Source organism: Somniosus microcephalus, chromosome 29, assembly GCF_052327205.1.
Source record: "Somniosus microcephalus isolate GS21.2 chromosome 29, FLI_Smic_1.0, whole genome shotgun sequence".
Classification (NCBI taxonomy): Eukaryota; Metazoa; Chordata; class Chondrichthyes; order Squaliformes; family Somniosidae; genus Somniosus; species Somniosus microcephalus.
Window position 1 is genome coordinate 33,550,314 of NC_141015.1, and position 25,417 is coordinate 33,575,730.

A 25,417-nucleotide genomic window follows, 5' to 3' on the forward strand; every position below is an offset into this window, starting at 1 on the left:
CCCGGTGTCCCTCAGAAATGGGCACATCAGTAGACTTGCCAGACTCAGAATCCACAGTTAAACTATGTTGTTGTTGCTCAGTGGAATTCTGTGCTGAAACTTTGTCTTTTGCACCTGAGTTGGGCTTACCATCATCCGTTCCAGAGTCTGGGCCGACTATCTTCACCGAGTTCTCACTCGTTATTGTTTGTAGGAAATGCCAGTCCATATTCATTTTCCTAATCCACTCCCGTCCTAGTAGTGGAGAACCTCCTTCAGATATCACATATAAGTCCATTATTTGACTGTCTTCGCCCTTGTGGACCACTGCAACCTCTATTTTCCCGATGGGGTACACTCTTTGCCCCGTGTATGTTTTCAATATAATCCCCGTATCCTGTAGGGGAATATGTTGGAATAACTTTCCGTAATCTTTCTTATTTATGACCGTCAATGCCGATCCAGTGTCCAATTCCAGTTTTACTTGGACTCCTTCTATCTGAAGAGTGACCCAAATTGTCTGGAGGTCTGCACCCTTACCAGCGTTGAGTACTCTTAAGCTAGCCAGTTCATTACAGCTTAAGCTAGCCAGTTCATTACTGCTAGCGTCTGAATCGGACTCCTGTTCGGTCACCTTGTGTACGTTTGCGTATTTTCCTTGCGGTGACTTCTTGTTGCTGGTCTTCTTCCCTGACCTGCATACTCTAGCTATATGTCCAAGCCTACCACAAGTTCTACATTCTTGGTTTTTAAACCAACACTGGTTCTGATCATGCGTTGTCTTTCCACAACGATAACATTTGCCAGAACTCACACCCAATTTGTGTGCACTGAGCTCCGGTGACCGTAGCTGCATTACTGCCGTGCCTCTCGCTGCGGCTTCGTGTGCTGCTGCCATAGTGACCGCCTTCTCAAGCGTCAGCTCATTCTCCTCGAGCAGTCGCTTTTGTGTATCCTGTTTAAATAAACCACACACAAATTTGTCTCGTAGTGCATCTGTCAGTCCCGTTCCAAACTGGCAATATTTCGCTAATTTACGCAATTCCAGCAAATATTCAGCATTGCTTTCATGCTGTAGCTGCCTTCTGTCGTAAAATTTAAATCGTTCCGCTAGCATCAGCGGCGTGGGGTTTAGATGATCTTTCAGGACAGTAACAATCTCATCGAACGTCTTATCCGCCGGTTCATCTGGTGATAACAGGTGTTTCAATTGCCCGTATGTCTTCACACCCATTAAATTTAATAATGTTAGAGCTTTATCTTGGTCATGAATTTTATTGGCCTTACAATAATTTTTTACTCTTTCAACATATATGGCCCAATCTTCGAGGTCACTATCAAAGGTGCTAATATTCCCGTGTTTAGGCATTGTAGATTTGCAATTTCTCAGATTTTATTTTGTTTACTTGTTATCAAAGATGGCGGCTTCCCGCTCTTGCCGTCGTCCTCCGCCCACAAAATGGCGGTTTTCCCGCGCTTGGCGGTCTTCACCCGTCCCCCGACGCCGTCTCCCTTCAGCCCCCGAGTGCGGCCCTTATCTTTGGTTCCGATCGCTGGCCCGCGCTGCGCCTCGCACTTGAAGCGGCTCCCGGCCTCTGGCTCACCCGCTCGCGCAGCTCTTGCTCGCTCCCTCCCGGGCTCTGGCTTACCCGCTCGCGCGTTTCACCGCGGCTCTTATCAGGGATTGCGATCGCCCTTATCTTCTCCAACTTCCCCAGCCCTGTCTTTGCAGCCAACACTGCACGGCTTACCCCACCACCTAGGTTGAACAAGGAAACTGCAGAAAGACTTCCGTCAGTCGCTGGAAGCTGTCAGGATGTTTGCTGCACTCCAGTGCTCAGTCGCTGATGGAGGCTTCAGAGTCCTAAAGCCTGTCGCTTCTAGTGGGGTGGTGATGTTTGAAACCTCTCTTCAACTGCCGCAGGGTAAGAACCTGACTCGTCGCCAGTGTTAAGCATGTGTATTGTATTGAACAATTAACACAAAGACTTAAACGTATAACTCAAACAGGTCTTTACTGGTTGGAGGTAGGGACTATACGTAGGTCTTTACTTCATGCCCACAGGCGGGAACTGAGGGGAGATCAGTACCCACAGTACTATTTATACCCCTATGGCCAGGAGTGGTACTGCGTATCACTATGCCCAACAAGTAGTGCAGTCCTGTCCATAGGTTCAAAGTAGCACACATATTACATACACAACACTACCTCTTTGACCAAGTTTTTGGTCTCGTGTCCTAATATCTCCTTAATGTGGCTCGGTGTCAAATTTTGGCTGATGACGCTCCTGTGAAGTGCCTTGAGATGTTTTACTATGTTAACGGTGCTCTATCAATGCAATTCGTTGTTGTTACCTGAGGTCCACACACGTGCTCTTTCCAGCAAGGGTCACTATAGCAATGGAAGAGTAGGTATCCAGGTTGGTATTTTTATTCCCTTCCTGGCCCAGGGTTACTGAGTTTAATTAACTTTCCCAACCGCTGGGTTGACTCCGATCAACCAAATCAGCTCAGATTGGAGACCAAAGCTGGGACTACAATGGGGAAATAGTGGAGGGTGAAATATTGGAGGGTTGTCTCTTTAAGAAATGTTTGCTTTCTTCTTTAAAAGATGTAGTTTAATTGGATTGTCATAAGCGTGATGAACATAAAACTGGTATCAGTAAAAGTGACCATGAATTTGTCAGATTAACTTTAAAACCCAACCGGTTCACCAATTTCCTTTCGGAAAGGAAACCTGCCATCTTTACCCGGGTCTGGCCTATCGGTTGCTCCAGTCCCACACTAAAGTGGTTGACTCTTAATTGCCCTCTGAAGTGGTCTGGCAATCCATTCCGTTGTATTAAAGCGCTAGTGGTTCATGAAGCAGGCCCACCACCACCACCACCACCACCACCACCCTCTCAGGGCAACTAGCAATGGGCAATAAATGTCGGATTTGCCAGCTATGCCCACATCCTGTGAAAGAATTTTTTTTTTTTTAAATGACGGTTAAGGGTTAACCTCAACCGTCCCAGCTCACCCGCGCAGATGGGCGTACTTGAGGGGGTTTGAGAATTGCTTGCTGAGCAAGTTTGCAGAACTGTAGCAAGTGTGTTTTCGAAGAACTGACAGTCAAATTAATTGACTTGTCCTGGTCGAAGTGCAAGAGGTTTTCTTGCAGTTTGTGAAGTTTGCTGTCCGTTGGGGAATGGGCTGATGAGATTCCTGCTGGTGTTTCAGTGCACCTACTGAGTGATTGTTGTTGGGACGACAAGAGTTGTTGAGTTGTGTGTGAATTGCTGGACTCCGACTGTGCATGTAATACTTTATTGGAAAGTCCAATTTAAAATTAAATACAGTAGCATCTGCATGTATTGGAGCTGAGGGGATTGGCCAGAAATATCAAGACTTCAACATTAGGAGAAAATTGCTTTCTCGAGAATTATATATTCACTTAAAAAGGAAAGATTTGCAGGGCTATGGGGAAAGAGCAGGGGGAGCGGGACTAATTGGAGAGCTCTTTCAAAGAGCCGGCACAGGCACGATGGGCCGAATGGCCTCCTTCTGTGCTGTAAGTAAACAAACGAAGTTGCATTTATATAGCGCCTTTCGCAATCTCAGGATGTCCCAAAGCGCTTTACAGCTAGTTAAGTACGTCGAACTGTTGCAATGTAGGAAAAGCAGCAACCAATTTGTGCACAGCAAGCTCCCACAAACAGCAATGTGATAGTGACCAGATGACCTGTTTCAGTTGAGGGATAAATATTGGCCAGGACACCAGTGAGAACTCCCCCCTGCTCGGCTTCGAAATAGTGCCACGGGATCTTTTACGTCCACCTGAGAGTGCAGACGGGGCCTCAGCTTAACGTCTCATCGGAAAGACGGCACCTCGTAGAACATAGCAGAAATTTACAGCACAGAAGGAGGCCATCGTGTCTGCGCCGACCAAAAAAGAGCCATCCAACCCACCCTCTAGCCCTTGGTCCACAGCCCTGTTGGCCACAGCACCCCAAATGCACAGGCAAGTACTTTTTAAATGCGATGAGGGTCTCTGCCTCTACCACCCCTCCAGGCAGTGAGTTCCAGACCCCCATCACCCTCCTGGTGAAAAAAGCTCTCGACTCCCCTCCAATCCTTCTACCAATGACTCCAAATCTATGCCCCTGATTACTGACCTCTCAATAGGTCCTTCAATAGGTCAACAAGGGCAGACGTCGACGACAAAGTCCAACACCGCCTTCAGTGTGCCAGTGCAGCCTTCGGTCGCCTGAGGAAGAGAGTGTTTGAAGACCAGGACCTCAAACCCGGCACTAAGCTCATGGTCTACAGAGCAGCAGTGATACCCGCCCTGCTGTATGCCTCAGAGACATGGACCATGTACAGCAAGCACCTCAAAGCACTGGAGAGGTACCACCAACGCTGCCTCCGCAAGATCCTGCAAATCCATTGGCAGGATAGGCGCACCAACGTCGGTGTTCTTGCTCAGGTCAACATCCCCAGCATCGAAGCCTTGACCACGCTCAATCAGCTCCGATGGACGGGTCACATTGTCCGCATGCCCGATACGAGACTCCCAAAACAAGCGCTCTACTCGGAGCTCCGGCACGGCAAGAGAGCCCCAGGTGGGCAGAGGAAACGCTTCAAGGACACCCTCAAAGCCTCCTTGAAAAAGTGTAACATCCCCCACCACCGACACCTGGGAATCCCTGGCCCAAGACCGCACAAAGTGGAGGAGAAGCATCCGGGAAGGCGCCGAACACCTCGAGTCTCTTCGCCGGGAGCAAGCGGAAGCCAAGCACAGGCAGCGCAAGGAGCGCACGTCAACCCAAGCACCCCACCCTCCCGCCCCTTCAACCACCGTCTGCCCCACCTGTGACAGAGACTGTAGGTCCTGCATTGGACTCATCAGTCACCTGAGAACTCATTTTTAATGTGGAAGCAAGTCATCCTTGGTTCGGAGGGACTGCCTAAGAAGAGGTCCTTCCTATCCACTCTATCTAGGCCCCTCATGATGCACAGGGCATCACGAAGAAATGGTGAGGGGACCCCTTCTCCTGCTCTTTCCCCGCGAACAACTCACATCACGCACCCTCCATATTTATGCACTGTGATGAACCCCCACAAGCTCAGTTTGTAATATCCCTAACTAAAGCACTGTTTCTAAACAGTAGCGCTGTAACTGACACCTACAGCGCGGCGCTCCCTCAGCACTGCGCCGGAGTGTCAACCTAGATTTTTGTGCTCAAGCCTCTGGAGTGGCAAAAACAGGAAGGCAGATTATTATCTGAATGGCAATAGATTGGGAGAAGGGGAAGTGCAACGAGACCTGGGTGTCCTTGTGCACCAGTCACTGAAGGTAAGCATGCAGGTGCAGCAGGCGGTTAAGAAGGCAAATGGTATGTTGGCCTTCGTAGCGAGAGGGTTTGAGTACAGGAACAAGGATGTCTTGCTGCAGTTATACAGGGCCTTGGTGAGACCGCACCTTGAGTATTGTGTGCAGTTTTGGTCGCCTTATCTGAGGAAGGATGTTCTTGCCATGGAAGGAGTGCAGCGAAGATTCACCAGGTTGGTACCTGGGATGGCAGGAATGACGTATGAGGAGAGATTGGGTCGATTGGGCTTGTACTCGCTGGAGTTTAGAAGAATGCGAGGGGATCTCATTGAAACTTATAAAATTCTGACAGGACTGGACAGACTAGATGCAGGAAGGATGTTCCCGATAGTCGGGGAGTCCAGAACCAGGAGTCACAGTCTAAGGATAAGGGGTAAGCCATTTAGGACAGAGATGAGGAGGAATTTCTTCACCCAGAGTGTGGTGAACCTGTGGAATTCTCTACCACAGAAGGCAGTAGAGGCCAATACATTAAATATATTCAAGAAGGAGTTGGATATATTTCTTAAGGCTAAAGGGATCAAGGGATATGGGGAGAAAGCAGGGACAGGGTACTGAATTTGGATGATCAGCCATGATCGCATTGAATGGCGGAGCAGGCTCGAGGGGCCGAATGGCCTACTCCTGCTCCTATCTTCTATGTTTCTATGTTTGAACCCACGACGTGCTGACTCCGAGGCGGGGGTGCTGCCAACTGAGCCACGGCGGACACCGTGCATGATTTTTAAGATGTGCAAAGCTGTTTCAACATTTATCTTGGTGTATCTTTTTTTTTTAATTGATTTACTAATTTTTTGTTTTGTGCTTTGTCATTCACCATCGAAATGAAGACCCGTAGGGTAGCTTGTGTGCCTGCTCTCCACTGTAATTAAAAACAGCAGGAGTGCGCACGTGGAACTCCAGTTTCTGCCCGCCTTCTCCTACTCCTGTCGCAGTGGGAACGTGTGTCGGCGTGCAATGAGATACAAATCTGTTTTTCTTTGAGTGTTTTATTTCTGAGTAAAGGTAGTCTGTCCGCCTTTAGTGCAGCGGCTGTATTTGAAAGCAGACGTAATGCGAATTCTGAGTTTGCAAAAAGTAACGAGCAGCAGGTTTTACTTAAATTCTGAGTTGTCGGAATTTTGCTGTTCAGCTGGCAGAGGGGCATCGCCCCATGGTGGCACCGGAACATTCGGCAGCGCCCGTACCCCTGAATTTCACATTTAAGCACTGCTCATGTCATGGTTGGAGAGGAGGGAGGTGGGGTGGGGGCGGGGAATGGGGGGGGGAGACCGCACATCGAAGGGAGAGTGATTGCCAGGCTGCTGTACTACACGTCTAAGTGGCTGCTTCAGGTGGACACCGCCAGAGACCTCAAACAAACCAACGCCCTCGACACCTGCCTTACAGGTAGGGCGGGAGCACCAGGGAAGCCGGGAGGGGAAAAATTACAGGGATTTGATGAGCCTCCAAAAAAAAATCACGCTGCTGTTCAGATTCCATTAACCCTGCGCGCATCACTGCAGCGCCAACCTCTGAGGCAGCTGCTTCCATCCATGCGAATGTTTGCGTGCAAGCCTGCTCATCTCTGCTGTGCAGCAGGGTAGCTTGCGACTGTGTGCTTATCACGATCACTCTGTGTCGGAGTTTAACACCTAGCAAGCTGCAAATGCTGTTCCGAATGAGACCATGGTTCACACACACACGCGCAGTTTGAGTTTGATTACCGGTTTAATGTGAATTTTGGTTGATTGAGGGGAGGAAAAAAAGAGTTTTTTTCTCTGCACTAATATTTTATACAGAACAATAGTGGAGATTTGCCACTTGTTCTCTTGATTTCCCCCCCCCCCCCCTTTAAACATCAGGGCTGCCTCAGAAGAAAGAGGTTCAGTGATAAAAGACAAAGGGTTGTAAGGTCTAAAGAACTGAAGCATGGGATGGCAGGAATGACTTATGAGCAGAGATTGGGTCGATTGGGCTTATACTCGCTGGAGTTTAGAAGAATGAGAGGGGATCTCATTGAAACTTATAAAATTCTAACAGGACTAGACAGACTAGATGCAGGAAGGATGTTCCCGATGGCGGGGGTGTCCAGAACCAGGGGTCACAGTCTAAGGATAAGGGGTAAGCCATTTAGGACAGAGATGAGGAGGAATTTCTTCACCCAGAGACTGGAGAACCTGTGAAATTCTCTACCACAGAAGGCAGTTGAGGCCAACTTATTAAATATATTCAAGAAGGAGTTGGATATATTTCTTAAGGCTAAAGGGATCAAGGGATATGGGGAGAAAGCAGGGACAGGGTACTGAATTTGGATAATCAGCCATGATCTCATTAAATGGCGGAACGGGCTCGAGGGGCCGAATGGCCTACTCCTGCTCCTATCTTCTATGTTTCTATAACCTGATGCATTGAGTTTCTGGGCAGCAAGGCGGGGGGGGGGGGTCTTCAGAAAGAATAAAAGACTTGCCTTTAGATAGCGTCTTATCACCCCTCTCAGTTACCTCTCAATGCTGCCTGTTATTTTGAAGGGCAGTGATTTTATTGTTCAGTCAACTAATGCAGCAGCCATTCGGCGCACAGCAAGCTCCCACACACAGCAACGAGTGGATTGGCTGGTTCGGCTGCTTTTGGAGGGATTCGATTTTATTTTGGTTGGGGGGGGGCGCCAACTGTGGATGACATCATAACGCGGTCACCATGGCAACGGTTTAGACTCCTGGAAGCTGTGACAAATATCACGCTGCCTGCCTACCCAGCCTTTGTGAGGTGACAAACCCTTTAAGAATATCTGTGAGCCAGGCAGGAAGAAACAGTGCAGAACATATTCCTCGATTTTAATTAATCCGTTTTAAGTTTTAATTAAACAATTTTTCATTCAGTCATGTGCAGTTAATTTGGAGGCCTTTTGGAGGTTGGCATTTATTCTGTAAAATCCGTTGGATTCAGCATCCCTTGCCAGATTACGTTGTTTACATTGTGGTTTGTGTGGACTTTTGAGGCCGTTAAATTTAATATCAGTTGGGCAGCTGGGATAAAATGGTGATCTTTGTGTCGCACTTTCTTCTGGTGCTGGTGGATGGACAGCGTCTCCATGTTGGGTCTCGAGGTGGCAACCAGCTCAGGCCGCCTGTCACGATGCCACGTGTTCGGGCTGTACAGCAGTCGTTGACTGTCCTGAGACTCCACTTCTCTCCCCACTTTGTTGCCCTTCTTGTCCTGAAAGAGCCGACTATCGCCGTTCCTTCGCTGTCGCTGGGTCAAAATCCTGACACTCCCTCCCTAACCGCACGGACTGCAGCGGTTCAAGGAGGCGGCTCACCGCCACCTTCTCCGGGGCAATTAGGGACGGGCAGTGTCATGAATCTTATGATCCATGCAGAAAGACTCATGAAATAACGCTGGGCGGCCAGCTGGTGGCGCCGTCCAAGGAGTATAAATACTCGGGCGTGGGCCCAGCTTGCCCAGGACATTTTGTAAACAGGAACTAGTGAAAGATAACTAGACCTCCATGTTCTGAAACAAGTTGATTAAAGTCTTGCTTTATACTCAAACCAAGTGCGTAGTGAGTTTTATTACGTCAGGCAGTAAATGCTGGCCTTGCCAGCGATGCCCACATCCCGTGAATGAATTAAAAAAAAAAAAAAAAACCATTCCATCGAATGTTCACCGAGTGCCCTTTCTGCATCTGCTATCCTTTGTGGTCACTATCAGCTTGCTATTCGAACCTAGAAGGTGACGTATATGGAGTTAGGTCCCAGATCAGCCATGATCTCACTGAATGGCGGAACAGGCTCGAGGGGTTAAATGGCCTCCTCCTGTTCCTATGTTCCTAAGTTTGAGCTTGTTCTCGCCTGGCTTCTGCCGAGGTATGTTTTCCAGCAACCTTGGGCTGTGGAGGAGAAGCCAAAATCAGCCGAGGTATCTATGACCCCTGCTGGAAATGGGGAATGGCTGGTGACGATGGGATTGGGGTTGGTGACGATGCCCCTGATGGCAAACTTGTCCACCTGCACTCACTGACTAGGCTTGTACATGAATAATGGCCACTTGGGTGAGGCATCAGAGGGTAACTGCCGCTCATGAAATGGCACCGGGACCCTAGTGTAAGTTGGTGCTTTCAGAAGAGGAGAACGACCTGTATTTAAAAAGGGCCTTTCAGGATGTCCCAAAGCACTTTATATAGAATCATAACGGCACAGAAAGAGGCCATTCGGCCCACCGAGTCCGTGCTGGCTCTCTGGAGAGCAATCCAGTCAGTCCGACTCCCCCGCTCTATCCCCGTAGCCCTGCAAGTTTATTTCCCTCAAGTACCTATCCAGTCTCCCCTTGAAAACATCCGCTTCCACCACTTCCGTCGGCAACAAGTTCCAGGTTTTACAGCCAATGAAGTACTTTTGAAGTGTAGTCACTGTTGTAATGTGGGAAACATCAGAGGAGAGGAAGGATAACAAGAATGGGCAATGACTGGAGAAGTCCCTGTTTATTTTGAAGCAACCGGATTGACCCTATTCCCAGGCCTCTTGCTTTATGCTCTTTTTCCCAAGTAGCTGCGTTCGAACTGATGTGCCAAGTGTCATGGATTCCCTCCCCTTTCAGACCTCCATCAGAGGACAACTCTCCAAGTGCTGCTCAGTGATCATCTCTCTCTCTGCTAAAGTGCTCTGAGATGTCCTGTGTGAGGAGCTCAATGTAAGTTGTTGTTAATCCTCATAGATGGCCCAACTGACATGAGGAACGCTTGCCTTTCTGCACATAGCAGGGGGAGAGCTTACATTCTGGAAATATGCGGCACAATGCATCAGTCTATCGATACACCGCACTAAGAGAAAGAAAGGCTCACGTTTCCATAGCACCTCATCAGGTCTCTCGGGAACGTTTCACGTCCAGTGAATTACTTTGAAATCGAGTGATTGTTGTTAAGTAGGCAAAGGGAGCAGCCATTTTGTGCACATCAAGATCCCACAAACAGCAACGATTGACCAGTTCATCTGTTGGTTGAGGGAAGAATGTTGGTCAGGCTACCAGCAGAACTCTGTCATCATCATCTTCAAATAGTGGTATGGGATCGTTGGCATCCTCCTCAATAGGCAGAAGTCCTCTTAAAGATAGCGCCTCTGACAATGCACCGCTCTCAGAACTGCACTCGAGTGTCAGCCTACATAATGGGCTCATCTCATTTGGGGGCTCCAATTCGCCAGCTCCCTTTTTATTTCATTCATAAATGAGTAAGGCAATGAAACAGGGATTGAAAATATGGGTTTTTTTCTGCAGACATTTGCGCCATCAGCAAATGGTACAGGATGGGCATTCAGTAGTAGGTGATGTCATATGACCTAATCAGGATAGCACGTGATGAGCAGTGGACATAAGGGAGAGTGACCATGCTGTACGGACCTGCCAAAACAGCTTGGGGGAAAAATTCGGTTGCTTTGCGCCTCCCGTTAGCGGCCTAAGAGGGCGCTAACAGGTGGCGCAAAGCAACTAGTGCCCGGTCGCGGTGCTGCCAACGCCTCCCGTGAAATTCAGTGGGAGGTTAGTGGCAGCGGTAACCGTCAGCGCCCCACTCGCGCCCCGGCCATGATCTTCGGTAGCACCCCCTCGCTTACCACCGGACGCTGTGTCCGACGGGGTATGGGGGGGCCTACCTGCGGCTGGGGCGGCGCTAATTAAAGGCGAGGTGCCGGGCGGCCATTTTTGTTGCTGGCCGCCTGCCAGCACCTGCCCCCATTGCCGTCCCCAGCCTCCTCTGCAGCCCCCCCCCCCCCCCCGCAGAGTGCCGGCTGCGCTCTTGAATGCCGGGCTCTTTTACCGGCACTCCGATCCCTAGTGGCCCAGCTGGGCCCCGGGTCGCGCTGCGCTAGGCCCCTCCCCTTTAAGAAGGGAAGGAAGGCCTGCAATACCACGGCACAACGTGCGCTGCGGTACGTAGCGCCGTGATATTCCCTCGCAGCGCCCCAAGAGGGAGGCGGGGCGCTACCATTCAATTTTACCATCAAAAGTAGCGCCCCGGCAAGTTAGCGCCCCAATTTTTCCCCCCATGTGTCTAAATGTTGGATTCATTACCGGCGAAGTACCTGAAGTTTTTTAATGTAAAGCTGTGAGAGGGTGTGAAAGCTGTAGTCGTTGTTGCTTTTATACAACCCGGACATCCTGCAACAAAAACATTTAAATAGCGCCTTAAGAAAATGTCCTGAGGCACTTCGCAACTAGTTGCAAGGAGAACAGGCACCGAGCGGGAAGAAGAAGAAGATTATCGAACTGTTGACTCAGAGGTTGGTCAAAGTGATGGCTCTTGAGGAGGTTATTGAAAGTGGAGAGGTTAAGGCAGGGCGATCCAAGGAGTGGGATCGATGTGCCTGAACACACTAGCAGCAGTGGCGGGGAGAAGGGGAGGGCGGATGCAAAGACTTCACACTTCACAATCAAAGAGAGAACTCGGCGGAGTTGGTTCTTCGAATCGTTTAGTATGTTGGAAGCTAGGAACAGCAGGAGGCCATTCAGCCCCTTGAGCATGCGCCGCCATTCAATTAGATCGCGGCTGATCTGTACCTCAACTCTATTTACTCGCCTTTGCTCCATATGGGAGGCCAACATTTGACCCGGGCTCTGCCTTGGTGAGGAATGAAAGGAGTTGTGTGCCATGAATGTGGTTAACGCGCTATTACACAAACAGCTCACTTCCACTCGGGCACACTTTGCAACCACTTTCAATCACGGGTTAATAAGTCAATGTGCTCAAGATTTCAGCATGTCGTACCATGTTATCTGGGTCGGAACTTCATTAGCATGCGTGTACCCAGTGAAGTGCAAAATCACTAACTCAAAATATTTGCGGTATTCTTGGTGAGGTGTGTAATCTCCGAGTGCTGTAAATGGCTACAAACGAGAGTATGTCAGATTGGCCAAAACTGAACCAGCGGTTGCAGCATCTGTTTAATATTTTTTTTTGTTGCCCACAAAAATGTTATTACTGTTACGCCATGAGAGTCTGGAATTGGGAGGTAGGGGCGTGTGCGTTAGGAAGGTTCCGGAAATGCCTGTTTAGATGTTGGGCTCTTGCAATGGGGCTGAAGACAAAGCTGAGCTTTATCCATTTAACACAGCCGTCTCGGATGGCTGGAAGCGTGGGACTTGCACGAGCAGTGTGCCTTCAAGTCTGTCATTGTTTGCATTGTGCTTTATTCTTCGTGAAAGGCAAATGTGTTGTGGTGGAATTCAGTCGGTTGCACGCTTTCCTTTTTCATGTAAAGACTGCAAGGACGTTTTAGGGGTTTTGAATAATGTTTTTAAGGAGAATAATTTGTTTCTGTCATCTCCTACGCCAATGTTTCCGATGTTCCAATGTAAACACCGAACTCTGGATGAATTTGTGTGCACAACGCTCTAAACCCCCATGCTGCTGTATGTAGTACAATGGCGACTTGCTCTTCTGGCACACATGAAGCCATCTCAAAGTGCTTTAGATTGAGGAAGCATAATAGGCAGGAAGGAACAGGGAAAACAGAGATGGTTGGGTGAGGGGGCCCAGGGCACGGATGAATGGAAGAGTTTTGACGCATGTTTGACGGCAAGGAGTGAGGCAGCAACACCGTGGGGTCCTGGGGCTTGTGGGGAGAAAGAGGTCCAGAGGACCAAGGGCTTAGTGACTGAAAGAGCAGCCAACAGTGGTGGAGCTGAGGGAGCCAATGTAACTGTCTTCTCGATTCCCGGTTGTCCCTTCCTCTCCTGAAGGCTCTACCTGTTGCCACGGGCACCTGTAGTCCTCTGCTACCTCTCCCAGGTGGCCACTCTTCCTGTCTGAGCTTAGACACCGAGTCTGGGCAGGCTGCAGGGCAACACGCCGCTCATTCAATGTCCACCTATCAACACTTTCCAGGAGGAGTCACTGAACAGGTGCAAGAACGATGCAGGCGTCCTATTTAGCTCCTTCTCCCTGGCCCGAGTTTAACATAACAGCAGCATAAGAACATAAGAAATAGGAGCAGGAGTAGGCCATTTGGCCCTTCGAGCCTGCTCCACCATTCAGTAAGATCATGGCTGATCTGCTACCTCATCTCCACCTTCCTGCACTATCCCCATATCCCTTAATTCCTTTAATATCCAAAAATCTATCCATCACTGCCTTGAATATACTCAACGACTGAGCCTCCACAGCCCTCTGGGGTAGAGAATTCCAAAGATTCACCACCCTCTGAGTGAAGAAATTTCACCTCATCTCAGTCCTAAATGGCCGACCCCTTATTCCGAGACTGTAACCCCTGGTTCTAGACTCCCCAGCCAGGGGAAACATCCTTCTTGCATCTATCCTGTCAAGTCCTGTAAGAATTTTGTATGTTTCAATGAGATCACCTCTCATTCTTCTAAACTCTAGAGAATATAGGCCTAGTCTACTCAATCTGTCCTCATAGGACAATCCCCCCATCCCAGGAATCAGTCTGGTGAACCTTTGTTGCACTCCCTCTATGGTAAGTTTGCCAAGGCTGTGTTGTTTGCCGCAGGTTGAGGTGAGCTAACCCAGCACAAACTAGCGATAGAACGTGGAACTTTCCTGATCTGTACCACCCCTTGTGCCTCATTTACTGACGGAACCTTTGAGAGAGCTACTTTTAACATGTGTAACAGCCTCTGCTACTGGGTAACTAAATAGGAAATAGAAGCACAGATTCTTCAAAAAGTATTATTGCATTTAACTTAATTGCGCAAGAATTGATGAAATTACCTTGTGAGAATGAAGGTTATTATGGGACATCGCTTCAAAGTAAACCAAGATACAGGAAACTTTTGATTTACCGGCACCTAAATAACCGGAAATCTCAGTTAACCGGCAAAATTCAAGAGTAGGTTCAGGTAAGTTTTACTTCATATTCTACTTGCCTTCCTCGATCTGTTGCTGTGCAAGGGTGTGGTTGCAGCTGTTGCTAAACTACAGAGACGCTTGGAACTTGTGGCCATTGTTCTGAACCTACAGGGTTTGTTGCTTTATACGGAGCTCTCAGCTCTCCGTATCTTTTACTATAGCTTTTGGTTATCCGGAATTTTTGATGAACCGGCACCACGTCGGTCCCGTCGGTGCCGGATAAAAAAAAGTTTCCTGTAGATAGATTCATTTCCTAAAATGGGTGAGAGACCTATTTAGGACTGATTTCAGGAAGAGCGTATCTTCATACAGAGTGACCAACAAATAGACTGGTCCTCGGGGTAGGAGAGTGGAGGCAAAAACCACACATCCATTCAAAATCCAGTTAGGCCATGGCTTTCAAAAGTTTCTGCGCGGAAGACCGCCTGAAAATATTGACACATTTCCAGGGATCCCACAACCACCCTAACTTCAAAAGATGGCGTCAACTGCCCAAAGGAAAACTGTGTGATTGCTAACAAAGGGTTGACAATTTACACTGACATAAATAATGTGCTAGTAAGTCAACAAATGTAGCAATCTTATGGCTGTGCAGACCCGCCTCGTGGGCTCCCAAACGGCCTGGGGACCCCAATTTGAAAACCATATGGGTTAGACGATGCGACAGAGCGACTGTACGTTTTTATTTTCTAGAGGGGCGGGTGTCAAAGTGGACAATCTCCTCCCTCTCCCTCATCTGTATTATACAAAAGATACGAACAGTGACGGACAGGTGAAAGACCCTCTGGTCCCTCCAGCCTTGTCCCACACAATTGCGATAGCTTGTGCCTCACAATATATCCACTCTCCACCCCACCCAAAACCATGTGATCTACTGGGAGAGGCGAAAAAAAATATTTTTAAGAACCCAGGCCAATTGGGGGCGGGGGGGTGGGTGAAATCTGGGAAATTCCTCTCCGACCCACCTAGGCGATTGAAACTAGTCCAGGAGATCATGCTGGCCCTGAATTCCTTGCAGTGCCGACCTTCTGTAAGAGGTGATCTCCACCCCAGCCAGAAACGGGCCCAGATCTCGCTCGAAGGGAGTCAGCGAGTCCGCGTCCACCGCGCACGAGACGGTGGCCTGTCCCAGAGGTCCACTATGTTAACGTTGTGGCCGTGAGAATATTTGTTTTTATCTCTCAAGAACATTTGGTCATGATTCCTAAAGTGATCCAGAGTCTTGCGTATTCAGGCACTGGGCAAGTGTCAGAACGTTTGGGCTGAATACACGTTAGAGCTGGGTTAGGTTCTGATTTCTCATGGCTGTGATTTTTCCCTTTTTTATTTTTAAAGTTATTTTAGCTTGCACAGGCGGCTTTAATTATGATTTGAATTGGTCGAGTAAAGTTCACCTCAGTGCTCCAGATTTGCCTGCTCCCTGTTTGGAATTAGATTGTGACTTTGTGCAAATTGGTAGCCATAGGTCAGGTTTAAAGGCAGCGGGTTTGTAAATTTAATATAGGAGCAATTGGTGGAAAATGTTATTACATTTTTACAGCCGTTATGCAAACCATTTGAAATATATGCAGAGATAATGCGATGGTCCATGGCTCTGTCTGTCTTTTACGTTCATTGTTCTAGTCCTGTACATTGTGGGAAAGTCTTTCTCTGGCATGAAGCGTGAATACTTGAACGGAGACCAAAAGTGATTTACGACACGTTTTTGAATTTATATTCCGCCTTGAGAAATGTCCCAAAGCACCTTTGCAGCCCCCACCCCAGGTCCTGCTTCAACCACAGAACCTTCAGCTGTCGAGGCACCAGACTCGAGAGCATGCTCTCTAAATCTTTCGACTTCTCTCCCTTCCTTTAGCTGCCTCCTCTAAACCTACTTCCATTAGCTTGCCTTCGTGGCCAACCCCAATCCTTCTCCCAACGCTGCTTTATGTAAAAAAAAAACCTGTGCTTTGGGATGTTTTATTATGTTAAATGAATTGTCCTTATTAATCTGTTAACCACTAAATAAGCCTCTTACCTGAAGCCCTCCCCCCATCTCCTTTATTTAACCTAATTAAATTTTAAATGCAGCTGTTAACGACCACCACAGGCAAATGTGATCCTCTCATCATTTTCTCAATCATTCTGGATAAGCTCTGCCAGCTAGCTTCATTTCTACCCCCTCCCCCCGCAACAGTTTTTGTCCCCTCGCTTCCCCTGCTCTCCTGAAGGCACTCCGCTGACTCTCGCTTGGGGTACAGTTCCATGGGCTCTGGCCTCCCACTGATCCCTTACCCAAATGTTCTTTCATCGTGTGTGCGCGCCTTCCGTGTCACTGTCAGCTGTTGGACCGTGAGGGGAATCACAGCTGCAGCTACTCGCGTCCACAGGTGTGTACATTCTAGCACAGGTGACTGGATAGTCATCAGGAACTGTGAACCGGCGCAGACCAGTTGGGCCGAATGGCTGTAAATTCTCTGGCGTTAATAGCGATTGTGTTTGGGAAAGCAAGCGGGGCCAGTGGATTAGACACTGGTTCCACTCTAGGACCTGGGTTGAAATCCAGCCCAGACTGACAGGATGTAAGTCCCCTCTGCCCCCCCCGGGTCTGTTGCGATACAAGTTTCAGGGAGTCTCAATCCAGTTCTAGTGGGCACGAAATTGTCCATAATTCGACGCCAGTTGGCAGTCTCACCCAGGGTGGTTCGTGAGGGGGAATAGAACAACTGGTGCAACAGGGGTGTTCATCTGAAGTGGGACTGCAGTGCGTAGAGGGAACTTTACCTCGGGAGCGCTTGATGCTAACACCGAGAGCCTGAAATGGGAAGAGTTCCATTGCCTAGGACTACCATCCCTCACCATGAAAAATAAAATGACACGTTTAAAAAAAAAAAAAACACCACCCACTCGGGTTTGCTTGGAGCCAAAGTGATTTTGGATTTAATCTGGAGTAAACATCAGTGTCCTTGCCTTGACTGTTGCTCAATAGCCCCAGGGCATCTTGTACTCCTGCTGTCGGAGAAAATTGAGGCTAAGGTGCTGACTCAGACGCACATACCTCTGACTGTAGCGCCACGATTTGTAAAGATTCCCAGTGCCATCATTTTGAACCGGGTTTCGGTGCTGGTTCTGCCGTTGTTGCTGACAGGAAGCTGTGCCTTCCTGGCCAGGTGTCGCTAGGTGACACATGGCGTTGGAATGCAGTGCCTTCCACCCTCAGTCACTGCAATCTCTTGTCACCCGAGAAGACAAATAGCTCTGTGCCATCTGTGATCTGTTTCAGCGGATTGGTTGTGCTCTCAAGTCCCCGATCAATGATTCAGTTTTCTGTTTATCTTGCAGAGTGGAAAAGTTTAATGGCTTTCAGGTAGAAGCCAGGAAGAGACAATAAAGATGAACACAGTAACCTCCATGGACAGACACATTCAGCAGACGAACGATCGGCTGCAGTGTATAAAACAGGTAAGGCTACAGACTCCTCGGCCCTGTGTCTGTGCACTTGGCTGATTCAGATTCACTCTCCGCAAACCGCTGATTAAAGGTTAATAGTAAACTCTGAGTCTCAAGTTGGGATTGAATACAAAGTGCAACCACACATCCTCCATAGACTTGAGTGGCTGGCTAGCAGTTGGATCAAAATCGCCCTTTTTAGTACGACACTACTGCCCTTGAAAGGATTTGTTGTAAATGCATTTTTTTGTAAACACAACAAAATGGTGCCATTTATTTCTTTTAAAAGAATGCTTATCCGCCTCTCCAAATGGTTCGCTGGGTAAGCATGTTGCTTAGTCTGGAACTGAGCCATAACCTGTTTTTATATTTGACTTGTCTTCAGTATGGGTCACAGGACATGCTCTGTGCCGCTCCCTCAGGCTTCACTGCTAAAGCCAGCTCCCGAATCCCGAATCGTAGACCCACGGTTTAATGGGTTTGTGATGCTGTTGGGATAATGAAGCTGGCTAGGCTTGTTCACGTGGCGGGTGTGCGGCCAATGGAGGGAAACCTGCTCTCCCTCTGTTAGCTGCACTTAGAAAGTGTGAAAACGCTAAAGATCCCAGGTTTGGTCCCTGCTCTGTGTTGAGTTGGCTGATAGACAGTTGTCTCAATCTGCCAGGGCTACAGAGGGGAAAAAGTCAACCAGGGTTTCTGTTCCTGCTCAGCATCTGATGACTCCTAGAAACATAGAAACATAGAAAAGTAGGAGCAGGAGTCGGCCATTCGGCCTTTCAAGCCTGCTCCGCCATTCAATATGATCATGGCTGATCCTCTATCTCAAGACCATATTCCCGTTCTCTCCCCATACCCCTTGATGCCTTTTGTGTCTAGAAATCTATCTATCTCCTTCTTAAATATATTCAGTGACTTGGCCTCCACAGCCTTCTGTGGCAGAGAATTCCACAGGTTCACCACCCTCTGAGTGAAGAAATTTCTCCTCATCTCAGTCCTAAATGTCCTACCCCGTATCCTGAGACTGTGACCCCTCGTTCTCGACCTCCCAGCCAGGGGAAACATCCTCCCTGCATCCAGTCTGTCTAGCCCTATCAGAATTTTATACATTTCAATGAGATCCCCTCTCATTCTTCTGAACTCTAGTGAATACAGGCCTAGTCGACCCAATCTCTCCTCATACCACAGTCCTGCCATCCCAGGAATCAGCCTGGTGAACCTTCGCTGCACTCCCTCTATGGCAAGTATATCCTTTCTTAGGTAAGGAGACCAAAACTGCACACAGTACTCCAGGTGTTGTCCCACCAAGGCCCTGTATAAGTGTAGTAAGACATCCTTGCTCCTCCTGTACTCAAATCCTCTCGCAATGAAGGCCAACGTACCATTTGCCTTCCTAACTGCTTGGGTTATGCTCCTCTTGGATAGACCACGAGTGCAACATTGGGCGAGGAGCGGGTGGCCCAGATGTTATGCCCTCCATGCTCACTGTCCCGTCTCACACATGAAAAGTGGTCATTTGGGCAAGGTTCAGCGGGCAGCCGCGCCTGTGGCATCAAGCCCCAGGAAGACTCCATCCCCCAGGAGAGGTTGCCAGTCTTCAACCAATTAGGTCTCAGTTGGCTAAAAATCAGTCGGAGGCCCGTGTTTGAAATGTACTCACACCTCAAATGGCCAATAGCACCTGGTAGGTAAAGGAAAGCAGGTAAAGCATTGAAGGTTTTTATATGAAAATCTGATACTGAAAAGCTGGAATTATATTGGTTAGAAAAGTAAAGAAAAGTTTTAATAAGAAAACTAAAGTTAAAAATAGAAGAGAATGGGGTAAAATGGAAGAACAGCAGCACGGTTAGCAAATGAGAAATTTGGAAAAGAAACCAACCCAGGGATGTTTGAACTTTCTTAGACCAGCCCTCGGCTTAATTTTTTTGGGGATTCTGATTTGTATTGCCGTTACTTCACTATCGGACACTTGCGAGCACACAGCTTCCCGAGAGGCTGGGATCGTGCCTTCTCCAGGATCAGTGCTGGGCTGCCCAGCTATGCTTTGATTCGGGGTGAGATCTCTTTTAAGATGGCGCTTTCCTCACACACGCGCACGCACAGTGAGGCACTCCGTGGCCCACAAAGGTATGTCTACTAGTGGAAGCAGTTGGGTTTGAGTGACAGACGAGCCAAGAGATGGAGCCCCATCAGCATCTGGTGGGCTGACCTTTACTGCAGAGTTATCAGTCCAGAGGCCCATTGCACGGAATCCGCGTTCATCTGGAGTGAATCTCTATTGGAATTAATTGCAGAAGTCTCGGGTGGAAGTATCTGATATTACCACCATTATTGATTCAGTTTTACTTTAATAGTTGAATTAAAATAGATTTCTTTGTTAAAATTATTCATTCATGGGATGTGGGCTTTGCTGCAAAAGCCTATCTGTAATTGCCCTTGAGTGGCTTGCTGGGCCATTTAAGGACAGTTAAGAGTCAACCACATTGCTGTGGGTCTGGAGCCAGACCAGGTAATAAGGAAGGCAGATTTCCTTCCCTAAAGGACATTAGTGAACCAGTTGGTTTTTTATGACAATCCAGTAGTTTTATGGTCACCATTATTGACACTAGCTTTTTAATTCCAGATTTATTTAATTAATTGAATTTAGCTGCCGTGGTGGGTTTTGAACTCATGTCTCTGAGATCATTAGTCCAGGCCTCTGGATTATTAGTCCAGTAACATAACCACTGTGCTGCCGTACCCTTCTAATCTGGCAGTAAATGGGAATGGGACGCTTTGATTGGGTTAAAACCTAACCCTGGGTAAAGCAGCTCCGTGTTTGACTCTCCGCTTTAGAAGGCTGTGAGTTGAGTTCCAGAGCTGTTGGTTTAAAAAACAAAATAGCCAAAGAATGAACTAAAATCGCCATTTCTACTGCGGGCACCTGAGTTAAGTAAACTCTTGACACCGGGGCGAAAAGGGTTCAATTATGAGGACAGGTTACATAGGCTTGTGTTCCCTTAAATATAGAAGATTAAGGAGTGATCTCATTGAGGTGTTTAAGATGATTAAAGGATTTAATGGAAAGAAACTATTTCCTCAGGTGAGAGGGTCCAGAACAAGCGGGAATAACCTTAAAATTAGAGCCAGGCCGTTGTCAGGGGTGATGTCAGGAAGCACTTCTTCACACAAAGGGCAGTAGAAATCCGGAAAACTCTCCCTCAAAAAGCTGTTGAGGCTGGGGGTTGATTGAAAAATTCAAAGCTGAGATAGATTTTTGTTACGCAAGGGTATTAAGGGTTATGGAACCAAGGCGGGTAAATGGAGTTAAGATTCAGACCACCTTCTTAGGCAGTCCCTCGGAGCCGAGGATGACTTGCTTCCACATTAAAAATGAGTTCGCAGGTGACTGATGAGTCCAATGCGGGACCTACAGTCTCTGTCACAGGTGGGGCAGACGGTGGTTGAAGGGGCGGGTGGGTGGGGTGCTTGGGTTGACGTGCGCTGCCTGCGCTTGGCTTCCGCTTGCTCCCGGCGAAGAGACTCGAGGTGTTCGGCGCCCTCCCGGATGCTTCTCCTCCACTTTGCATGGTCTTGGGCCAGGGATTCCCAGGTGTCGGTGGGGATGTTACACTTTTTCAAGGAGGCTTTGAGGGTGTCCTTGAAGCGTTTCCTCTGCCCACCTGGGGCTCTCTTGCCGTGACGGAGCTCCGAGTAGAGCGCTTGTTTTGGGAGCCATGAACTGAAGGGCCATAAGCCAAGATTTGAAACTTTGGATGAGGAAATAATTGGCACAGCAGGGTGGGAAGGCCTTATAAGCTTGGTAGGTCTACAAACCAACAGTGGACTCTTTTCAAGTCAATAACCAAACGAATACATACCCCGAAAGGCAAAAGAGGTAGCTCTGAGGTGATGGTCTACGAGAATGGTTAGGATAAGCGTGCACCAGTGTGAGGAGAAGGCTTATTAAAAGGTGAAGAACCGTGGCAAGAATGAGCACTGGGAGGATTATAGACAGGACGGTTTACTTGGTTTCAAATTACAAACCTGTTCTGCAATGTAACCACATTAAGTAGTCGGCTGGCTATTGTTTGAGAAAAAAATCAATACTGGCAGGCAATTTGGAGTGACCGGCAAGCCTGGGACTTGGAACCAGCATAACCCGGTCAGAGCATCTACTGGCTTCATGGGTCAGTTTACTTTTGTAGCTTCGTGTCCATTCAGCTCACTGTTTCTCCGCATTGCCCACTACAGTAAACTCTTTCGTATCCGGCACCTACGGGACCGGGATGGTGCCGGTTGATGAAAAATTCTGGATAACCGAGAGAGGTAGGCAATTTTTAACACAAAAAAAATAAAAACCACTGACTAACTCGGCCACCGTGGGAAACTCGGAATCGGAAAAACGAAAAATGGATGGATTTGGCTAGATTACCGGCTATCTATTTTGCCGGTTATTAAAGAATTCCGGATGATGAAGTGCCGTTTAAACAAGAGTTTACTGTACCTTGATGGCAAAATTGCAACTTGAGGTCACAGGTTAAATTCTTGCCATGGAGGGCGTGCAGCGAAGATTCACCAGGCTGGTACCTGGGATGGCAGGAATGACGTATGAGGAGAGATTGGGTCGATTGGGCTTATACTCGCTGGAGTTTAGAAGAATGAGAGGGGATCTCATTGAAACTTATAAAATTCTAACAGGACTAGACAGACTAGATGCAGGAAGGATGTTCCTGATGGCAGGGGAGTCCAGAACCAGGGGTCACAGTCTAAAGATAAGGGGTAAGCCATTTAGGACAGAGATGAGGAATTTCTTCACCCAGAGAGTGGTGAACCTGTGGAATTCTCTACCACAGAAGGCAGTAGAGGCCAATTCATTAAATATATTCAAGAAGGAGTTGGATATATTTCTTAAGGCTAAAGGGATCAAGGGAAATGGGGAGAAAGCAGGGACAGGGTACTGAGTTTGGATGATCAGCCATGATATCATTAAATGGCGGAGCAGGCTCAAGAGGCCGAATGGCCTACTCCTGCTCCTATCTTCTATGTTTCTATGTTAAATTCACCAGGGCATGAACGAGTGAGGAGAAATTGAGGAAACTAACTTGGAGGTACGAGAGACCACCTTGAGATAACTGGCTCTCCCTGTGGGCAGGGCTTCCTTTTGGCATCTACCCAGATAGCGCAGTACCAATTTGGTAACTTGGCAAGTGGGGAATTCTGTAGGAAGGTATTAATTTAAAAAGAAAGTGTTTTTTATTGTGCTCTCCAGGCGTAATGGTGGAAAAATTCGGTTGATTTGCACCTCCCGTTCGCGCCCATGGGGCGCAAAGCAACTAGCGCCCAGGCGCGGCGCCACTAATGCCTCCCGTGAAATTCAGCGGGAGGTTAGCAGCGGCGGTAACTGTTATTGCCAGAGGCACAGCGCCGCGGGACGCTGACATCATCGCTGTGCACAGTGCCCCGGCCGCGATCTTCGGTAGCACCCCCTGACTTACCGCTGGACGCTATGTCCGACAGGATCAGGGGGGCCTACCTGCAGCTGGGGTGGCTTTACCCAGAGTGGTGAGAATGTGAAACTCGCTACCACAGGGAGTGGTTGAGGCGAATAGCACAGATGCATTTAAGGGGAAGCTAGATAAACACATGAGGAAAAAAAGAATAGAAGGATATGGTGATGGGGTGAGAGGAAGAGGGGTGGGTGGAGGCTCGTGTGGAGCAGAAACACCGGCATGGACCAGTGGGGCCGAATGTGCTGTAAATACTATGGAACTACAGGAAACTCTTTGGTATCCGGCACCGACAGGACCGGCGTGTTGCCGGTTGATCAAAAATCCCGGATGACAGAGAGGGTTATCTACCGAGGCTATTTTTAACGAAGAAAAATAAAAAAATCAAGAAATGTGCAGTGTACAGTAATTGGGTACTCACCTACAGAATGTTGTGTTAAATGGATGGTGGAAGATGCTTGATTAAGTACAGTACTGCCAGTTGAGGGTAATGCAATGCAATGACTACCAGCAGCGTGGGAGACACACAGTACCCCTGTAAAATGGCGGATCAGAAGAGACTCCCGGCAGCGCGGGAGAGTCAGACTCCTGTTACAGGGGTATTGAGGTGTTCCGACTCCCGACAGCGGCAAGAAGCCAAGTAGTGGCAGTTTGGAGAACTACCCCCACTGACTAACTCGGCCACCGCGGGAGACTCGGACTCGGACTCGACAACATTGCCGGTTATTGAGGTGTTGTTTTCGGAGTGAGAATTTTGCCGGTTAATAGAGAATTCCGGATATTTAGGTGCTGTTTAAACAAGAGTTTCTTGTATTACCCTTATTGCAGCACTGTAATATTGGATCTCCTGCACCAATCATTGTGGCCTCCCTGAGTAAGACAGCCTATTTTGGGGAAGTTTGGTGCTGTGGGTTTGCACCGTGTTATTGGCCCAGAAATTCCGTTCGCAGGCCTCCCGCGGGCGGAGGGCAGCGATTTGGAAAAATCTGCGCTTGGACCGGAGGGCTCCCGGGAGACGCAGAGTTCCGTTGCTGGGCCTCTCCAAACTGCCGGTGCGCAGGGCCCAGGAATCCCAGAGGCGCAGGCGGTTCGCAGCATCCCTGGGATCATGGGGGCCATGGGGAGCCAATCAAAGAAGGGAATCTCCATTCATAGATTTGACAGGAAGACCGGTCAAATATATGAATGGAGATCACCCCCAAAACATAGTAAAACTTTAAATAAATTTTTTTAAACATCACATTTTTAAAATGACTTGAAATTTTTGAAAAAAATAATTACAGTTTTTAACGGGGCTAAGAATAAACTTACCTTTCTTTAAAGTATTTTTAAATGATAAATCAGTGGGAATTTTTTTATTACTTTTTTCAACTCTTATCCTGGTCGTCGTTGTCGTCGTACGTGTCTTCACACTGTTCCCTTTGGGGAACTGTATGAAGTGGTGGAAGGATTTCTGGCCGCGATTAACGCTCCTTCCGTGACCGTAACCATCTTCGTACCAGCCATTAGGGTGGTTAGTCCTATGGCGGGAGGGTTTTACGGGCTCCCACAACCCATACAACGGGGGGGGGGGCCACCCACGGACGCAAGTATCCCACTGGATGTCAACCCAGAATTTAGAGCCGGAGCTCCGACTCCACTTGCCGGGACTGTCTGGAGCGGGGTTCGAAACCCTACGCCTTCTGGCCCAGCGGCGGGGATGCTACCGTTCTGCCAAAGGCCCACTCCCTCTTATCCTGGTAAAAGCAGGCCTTACGCCTGCTTTTACCAGGCGCAAGAATTGTAAGGGTTTTCTGCGGGCGGATGGTCTCCAAAAAACGGAACTCTCCACCCGCAGAGGCCCTTCTCCCGGGCAGGCGGAGGATCTGTCAAGAGACAGATCGAAAATGCCGGTTCCCAGCACATGCGCAGTGCAATGCCTGAAACCGGCATTTCCGATGTCCCTACGGGTGAGTACACAACGCGTACACACCCGTAGGGATCGGAATTTCTGCCCCATTTTTTCCACAGGTTTATTCTTTTTAAATACTTTAAAGAAAGGTAAGTTTATTTTTAGCCCTGTTAAAAACTGTAATTAATATTTGAAAAAATTTAAATTATTGTTTAAAATAGTTATTTTATGTAATTTATAGTTACTTTAAAAATGTGATTTAAAAAAAAATGTATTTGAAGATTTAGCTATGTTTTGGGGCCGAACTCTCTTCATAGATTTGACCGGTCTTCCTGTCAAATCTATGAATAGAGATTCCCTGCTACGATTGGCTCTCCATGGCCCACGTGATCCCAGGGGACGCTTCGAACTAACTGCGC

The 25,417-nt window shown here is 48.2% G+C and overlaps 1 protein-coding gene across 12 annotated transcripts in view; it reads left to right on the forward strand.

The window, feature by feature from the left end:
• zmiz1a (zinc finger, MIZ-type containing 1a) overlaps window positions 1-25,417 on the forward strand; it is a 527,531-nt gene that overhangs the window by 283,815 nt on the left and 218,299 nt on the right. For all 12 annotated transcript variants that reach the window (XM_085970560.1, XM_085970554.1, XM_085970552.1 and 9 more), the window contains one exon: window positions 17,514-17,633. In XM_085970560.1, coding sequence (XP_085826686.1) covers window positions 17,565-17,633 — 69 coding nt within the window. In that variant the 5' untranslated portion in view covers window positions 17,514-17,564. The remainder of the gene's footprint in view (window positions 1-17,513; window positions 17,634-25,417) is intronic.